Source organism: Corvus brachyrhynchos, unplaced genomic scaffold, assembly GCF_000691975.1.
Source record: "Corvus brachyrhynchos isolate BGI_N302 unplaced genomic scaffold, ASM69197v1 scaffold148, whole genome shotgun sequence".
NCBI classification, from domain to species: domain Eukaryota; kingdom Metazoa; phylum Chordata; class Aves; order Passeriformes; family Corvidae; genus Corvus; species Corvus brachyrhynchos.
In genome coordinates, this window is record NW_008239785.1 from 2,508,807 (window position 1) to 2,515,779 (window position 6,973).

A 6,973-nucleotide genomic window follows, 5' to 3' on the forward strand; every position below is an offset into this window, starting at 1 on the left:
TGGCGGCGCCCCTGCTGGGCGCGTCTCTTCGCGGGGCCCGCGGCGGACGGAGCTTCGGCACGGCCGGTGAGAGACGGGAGAACCAGGGGAGCCCCGAAACCCGCCGGGGAAGGAGGGGGGCGAATGGGAGAATGCTCTCGGACGGCTGTGTCCCGAGCTCCAGGCTCTGTCACTGGTGGTGTCCCCCCGGGTTCAGTACTGGGCCCAGGGTTGTTTCATTTATTCATCAATTGGATGAGGGGTCGATGCCTCCTCAGCAAGTTCGCTGATGGCACAAAGCTGGGAGGGATGGCCGACAGCCCAGAGTGCTGTGAGCCCTTCAGAGGGACCCGGACAGGCTGCAAAGAAGGGCAGAGAGGAACTGTCTGAAGTTCAACAAAGGCAAGTGCAGGGTCCTGCACCTGCGCAGGAACAACCCCAGGCACCAGCACAGGCCGGGACTCACGGGCTGGAAAAGAAGCTCTGTGGGGAAGGAGCTGGGGGTCCTGGTGGCCAACGAGCTGTCCGTGACCAGCACTGTGCCCCAGGGGACAAGAAGGTCACTGGTGTCCCGGGGTGCGTCAGGAAGAGCATTTGCAGCAGTTCAGGGAGCGATGCTGCCCCTCTGCTCAGCCCTGGCGAGGCCTCCCCTGGAGCAGCGTCCAGTTCTGGGCTCCTCGGGATGAGAGAGACACGGAGCTCTTGGAGAGGGTCCCATGGAGGGCCACAAAGATGATTTGGGGACTGGAGCATCTCTGTCCTGGGGAAAGGCTGAGGGAGCTGGGGTCGGAGGGGCCCTCGGCCCTGTCTGTCCCTGTCTGCAGGGAGGGGGCAGAGCAGGGACCAGGCTCTGCTCCGTGAGGCCCAGCCGTGGCACAAGAGGCCACGGACACAAAGCGATGCCCAGGAAATCCCATCTGGACACGAGGCAGAATTTCTTCCCTGTGCAGTGACCAAGCCCTGAACAGATTGTCCAGAGAGGGTGTGGAGTCTCCCTCACTGGAGATATTCCAGAGCCATCTGGACACAATCCTGTGCCCTGTGCTCTGGGATGACCCTGCTGGAGCAGCGAGGTGGGACCAGATCACTGAGGTCCCTCCCAGCCTCACCCACCCTGTGACTCCATGACGGTGGTTGTGGGAGGTGGGGATGGTTCCCACCCTGTCCGTGCTCTGCCCATCCCAGGCTCGTTTCTCTCCCTCTGAACCCCGAACCCCTCGGGATCTCTGTTGCCCTCCAGCTGTGCTCTGGAAGAGGGCAGCCCCGCTGGGGCCGATGCCCAACGAGGACCTGGACATCGAGAACTTGGAGGCGCTGGAGAAGTACCGGAGCTTCAGGCGGTACCTGCGGCTGGCAGAGCAGGAGAGCAGGAAACCACACTGGTGGAACACCTACCACAAACACACCAACCCCCCTGCAGGTAGCCAGGGAACATGGGTTTGTCCCCAAACCAGCCTGTGAGGAGCTGGTGAGGTGCTCTGGCACAGGGTCCCATGTACAAGTTGGCAGAGTGCAAATGTCTCCAGGAAGAAGGGGTGGCAGTTTTCCAGAGGGAGGGAGGCTGGCCAGGACCTGCCAAAAGACACAGAGCAAAGAAGTGATTCCTTGGAGCCCCAGTGGTGCCACAGGGAGCAGACAAGGACCCAGAGCTTCAGGCCTGCAGCAGATAACACAGCTGGGCTGCTCAGCGGCTGGAATGGGAGGGCCATGGGGAAGGAGGAGCAGGAGCGTGGAGGTGCAGAGGGGACAGAATCAAGTCCTGATTGTCCTCTCAAGTCTTTTCTAGAGGGAGGTGTCCCTGTCCATGGCAGGGGTTGGAAGTGGATGGTCTTTAAGGTCCTTCCCAACCCAGACCCTTCTGTGATCCTGATCTCTGGAAGTCTGTGTGTCTCAGACATTTCACAGGGGTTTGTGTTTGGGTGGTTTGAGTGCTCACAGGTTTCACCTCCTCTCTTTTCACCCCTCCCTGAAGAGCCCCAGACAGACATTGGCCTGCCACGTGAGAAGCTGTCACGGGCAAAGGAGATCAAGGAGAGAAAGAGGATCCTGAGGGAGAACCGCCGGAATGCTGAGATGGAACGAGCAGCACGGCTCCGGACTGGTCAGTGCCCCAGCACCTCCCTTCCTGCTCCAGCTGCCCCAGCTCTCCAGCAGCTGCCTCTGCATCCTCCCTCTCTCCTTGCAGTGCTCATTCCCCTCGACGACGTCAGGGCTGAGTGGGAGAGGACCAGTGGCCCGTTCCACAAGCAGCGCGTGGCTGAGCACTGCGGGGTGTTCCGGGACCTGTTCAAGGGGGCCACCTTCACCCCCTGGGTTGCCCTGAGGGTGCACTACAGCCAGGAGGACGAGCACCTCGTGCCAGTCTACTATGGGAACATGGTGACTCCATCAGAGGTGCGTGAGGGGAGCTGGGAACAACCTGGAGCCCCTGGGAAGCCTGGAAGTTTCTGCCAGATGCTTCCAACAGGCATGGCTCGTTCCAGGGGGTGCCTTTTACAAGGGCATTTCCTCTGTGCTGAAGGAAATTATTTTATGGATGCAATAGGGACAGAGATTGCAGGTTGTCTGCCAGGAGGCTGATGGTTATTTATGCCCTGGGGCTCTCCAGGTGGATTCCTCAGTGGTCTGGCAGTGCCCAGTCTGTGTTGTGTCTGAGCCTTGCCCAGACACAGTTCATGGAAGCTGTTGTGTGTGTGATTTACATTCTCTTTATGTTGCTCTTTTAGGCTTCCAGTCCCCCTGCAGTGTCATACGAGGCAGACAAAGGTTCCCTCTGGACCTTGTTGCTCACAAATCCAGGTGAGCAGAGAGTTCTTTCAAGGAACACATTTAAACTGGGTTGTTTCACTCAGCTTTTGGTTAACTCCTGATTCTCTTGGCTGCACAGTCAGAGATGATGAAGACTGGAAGTGTTCAAGGCCAGGTTGGAGCAACCTGGTCTAGTGGAAGGTGTCCCAGCCCATGGCGGGCTTTAAGGTCCCTTCCAGTCCAAACCATTCTGCAATTCTGGGATGTCATATCTGCTAGGTACCTATGGAGGAAGGATTGTAGCCTCCCCAAATCTGTAGCAGTTGAGAGAGGGGATGGTGACACAGCAGGACCTGTGTCATACTGTAGAGGAAACAATTCTGACTCCCATCTTTTGTTCACCTCCAAACTCCTCTCCCTGGGCAATCTGCCTGGAAGGCAGCTTTGCTGACATTGTTCATCCTGAGAAACCAAGGCACAGTGAGGCATGCAGCTGCCCAAGAAGATTTCAAGAATCCTGGAATTAGATCTGTAGAGTGCTTCGCTCCTCTTTTTAAACTCAGTCCTATAGGAATGAGTTCCTTTTCCACTAGGGAAGGAATGCTGGGAGGTCTTGAGCTGCTCCCTCTGGTCAAAGCAGGTTTGGGCCTTCTGACTTTGGGGTCAATGGTGGCACCAGGGTGTCCCTAAGTCACCTTTCTGTGTTGTGTGTTGGCAGATGGACATTTGAGGGATGCAGACTCGGAGTACCTCCACTGGCTGGTGTGAGTACATCAGAGCCACGTGCTCTGTGCTTGTGGAGTGGGCAGAAACTCCTCCAGCAGCTCAGAACCAGTGGCTTTCCCTGGTGGTCCTGCCATCAGCTCCTTTAGCCCCATGTTCCGGCTCCTGCTAAAGGTGCAGGAGTTCCAGATGTTGCTGCTGTTTGGCATTCCAGTCACTGGGTGGGATTTTTCCTCTGATGAAAGCAATCTCTGCTATCTGTTCCCTTATCAAATGGGGCAGAAATCACATCACAGCATGGCAGAGTAATTTGCAGTCCTGCATGAATCTGCTGGAGGGAAATAAGTGTAAATGTGTTTGTGTTCAGGACCAACATCCCAGGCAGTGACATCAAGTCTGGTAAGGAGATGTGCCATTACCTGCCCCCCTTCCCTGCCATGGGGACGGGCTACCACCGCTTCATCTTCCTGCTCTTCAAGCAACGCAGTCCCATCGACTTCAGCCAGGACGCTCGGCCGACGCCGTGGTAATTCCTCTGCTCATGTGCTGGGCTTGGCTGCTGCTGCTTCTGGGGTTCATGTGCCTGTCTCTGCAGTAGGGGAGCAGCTCCTGTCACTCTGTAGGGTTCTCCAGGGTTGCTTTGAGTTTGTGTGTCCTCTGCAGCCACAATCCCAGCACTGCAGAGTCCTGTTGCTACAGAACAGGCTGTTAGAGAGTGGTTTGTCGTGCACAGAGCTGGAGACACTGGGAGATTTCCTTTTAGTGGCTTCCTTTTCCACCTCTTTCATATGCTCTGGGGTGATATGGAGCAGGGTACTGCTGCAAGGAGAGGTTCACCTGGTGCTTGTGTCTTGTTTCCAGCTACAGCCTGAAGATGAGAACCTTTAGAACATTTGACTTCTACAGAAAGCATGAGGATGCCATGACCCCGGCAGGGCTGGCATTTTTCCAGTGTCAGTGGGACAGCTCTGTCACTTCCACCTTCCATCAGCTGCTCAGTAAGGAATGGGGATGCTGGAGGAGGGGGTCTGTGGGTGGGACATGGCCCTGGGGCTGCAGGGCTCTCACTTGGTCTTGGCACTTGTCCAGGATCAGCACAGAATAAGCCCACCTGAGCCATCCTCCTCCAAGCTAATGGCAGCCTGAGGGACCAACCCCTAAAAGGCTGTTTGGATGAGGATTTTAAAATAACTCCACTGGTGTGTTTGAGCAGCCCTGGTCCTGTGTGGGTGAAGGGGGCTGTGGGGTTCAGATGTGAGCCCTCCTGCTGACCTTGTCACCCCTTTGCAGACATGGGGGAGCCGGTGTTCGAGTTTGTGCGGCCGCCCCCGTACCACCCTCCCCAGGTGAAGTTCCCTCGCCACCAGCCCCTGAGGTACCTGGACAGGTACCGAGACACACAGGAGCCCACCTATGGCATTTACTAGGAGCTGGCCCCCTCTGGTCCGTGGGATGCTGGCTCCTGGATTTCCTGCACTCCCCTCAGTGCCTCAGGAGGGAAATGACAAAGTCTCAGCCCCTCAGCTCCCAGTTCCCCTGTGCTGGGAGCCGGCATTGGGTGCTCATAGGGCTGGCAGCTGCGTGGTCAAGAGGCTGCTTAACGAGAATGTTCAGAGTGAATCCATGGCCAGGGTGAAACCCTGCTCCTGATTCTGCAGCAGAGCTGAGCAGTGGCTGGCAGGTTGCATCTCCCCAGAGATGCCCTGCCTTGCTTCCCTGCAGGGATCACAGTTCTCCTTTTGCCTGTTTATGGAACAAACAGAGCCAGGCCAGCCTGGATTTCCTCCTCTCGCAATGCTGCGGTTCAGGACTGTGTCAGATTTTATTTGTGCAGTCCTCCTGGAGAGATGAGTCTGATTAAACACTCTATGAGCAGTGCTGGCATATGTGTCTTCATTGGGAAGAACCTGTTACCCTGGCCAGTTGGCACAGAGCTGGGGAGCTCAGCAGGATGCAGGGGAGTTGAGCAGCCCTTCCCCTGGCCGGAGTCACTTCCCTTCTGGGATGTTGTACTTCGGGAAGAGTGTGGCTGCACAGGTGGTAAACCTGCACAAAGTCGGTGTTTGTGGAGGTGGCTTCAGCTGCCCAAGCACACAGACCTCAGCCTCCTTCCCCTCTCTCCCTGGACAGGACATGCCTGGTGTGGGCAGGTGGAGCAGAAGCAGAGCTGCTGCTGGTCGTGGCCTGGCACTGCTGCTGCCGATCCTGTTCCCAGGCCTTGGAGAGCCTCTGCTCTCTGCTGTGCTCCACTGTGCATCCCCTGTTCGCATGAACCCCCAAATACCAACACGTTCTGCTGCTACAGCTGCCTCTGCCCAGCTCTGGTTCCCAGTGACTTTCCTTCTGTCAGGAAATTGGAGCCTTCAGCAAACAGCTGAGGTTGGGCTGAAGTGCCCCCGTGCTGCCTATGCTCAGGGTTGATACCAGTTACCCCAGAGCTCCTTGAACACCCCTCCCATCCTGAAGGGTTCTGGGGTCTGGTTTAAGCTGGGATGAGTGTACTGGGGAGGTGCCCACGGCGGGGGCACAGGTTCCAGGCAGACACACAGGTCATGTTATGCCTCTCTGGGCTTTAAATATTTGGTCAGAATTGACAGATTGAGCCCAAAGGAATGTTTGGGGGCTGAAGCTCTGCTGGGACATGCAGGGAGTTGGGACATATCCTAAGTCCTCTCCTGTGGTTGGGGGCGTGGCTCTGAGCCTGCCTGTGGTACAGAAGCTGGTATGGATGATCCAGCAGAGACCTGCTCCCTGCTTGCCCTCACCTGTGCAGGTGAAAGGGAAGCTGCTCACGAGGGGAGGCTGCAGAGCTGCTGCAAAACGAGGCCATCCCGGCAGCGTCAGCAGCCTGGGAACGTGCGCAAGAGATAGCACGGGGGCCTGGTACAGAGATAAGGCTTGGGCTGGGAAAACTGGAACTGAACTGTGTGACAAGGAGGTGAAGGTTTGCAGTGCACAGGCACCACACTGGCCTCCGGGCAGGAGACTCCACCTGCCACCTGAGCAGGGACAGGTGGCCCAGGTGGCATCTTTATTGCGTTTCAGGCTGCTGATGTGCACAGGTGTTGCAAGGAAGTTCGTAGGAAAAGGCGTGGTGGGTGTGCATGAGGACATGGCAAACAGCAGGAGCTGTGCTTTAAAAGATGCAAGGGAAGAACAGGGCTGCTGCTGGTGTGTGTCACAGCCTTGCCGCTGCACGGGGAGGTGACACGTGGCTGCAGCAGCAGTGGGTGCCTCTCTCTGTTGGTTCCCAGGCAGGAGCTCTGTACTGAGGTCTCTGTGGCAGGGGGGACTGCCCAGCCCTCAGGGACCCAGCCCTGGCAGAGCTGAGGATGCCTGGAAGTTCTCTCAAAGGGCAATGGATAAAGGAATGAAAATCCAATTGCACATCGATATACACATGGAAATACACATTGACCCCTGTGAGCCCCCTGCGTGTCTCCGTGCTGTCACTGCAGCATTCCATCCTCTCCGGAGTCTCCCACTGCGCTTCACAGCCCTCCCTCTCCACGGGGGAACAGCT

At 57.1% G+C, this 6,973-nt stretch overlaps 1 protein-coding gene across 1 annotated transcript; it reads left to right on the forward strand.

Annotated features, from left to right (window-relative positions):
* The first annotated feature begins 6 nt into the window (after positions 1 to 6).
* On the forward strand, positions 7 to 5,328 carry MRPL38 (mitochondrial ribosomal protein L38). The gene is made up of 9 exons (XM_017743286.1): positions 7 to 66; positions 1,220 to 1,399; positions 1,952 to 2,080; positions 2,165 to 2,373; positions 2,706 to 2,778; positions 3,446 to 3,491; positions 3,818 to 3,976; positions 4,312 to 4,448; positions 4,741 to 5,328. The coding sequence occupies exons 2-9, from the start codon at positions 1,255 to 1,257 to the stop codon at positions 4,875 to 4,877; spliced, it is 1,035 nt and encodes a 344-aa protein (XP_017598775.1). The 5' UTR covers positions 7 to 66; positions 1,220 to 1,254; the 3' UTR covers positions 4,878 to 5,328.
* The last annotated feature ends 1,645 nt before the right edge of the window (positions 5,329 to 6,973 follow it).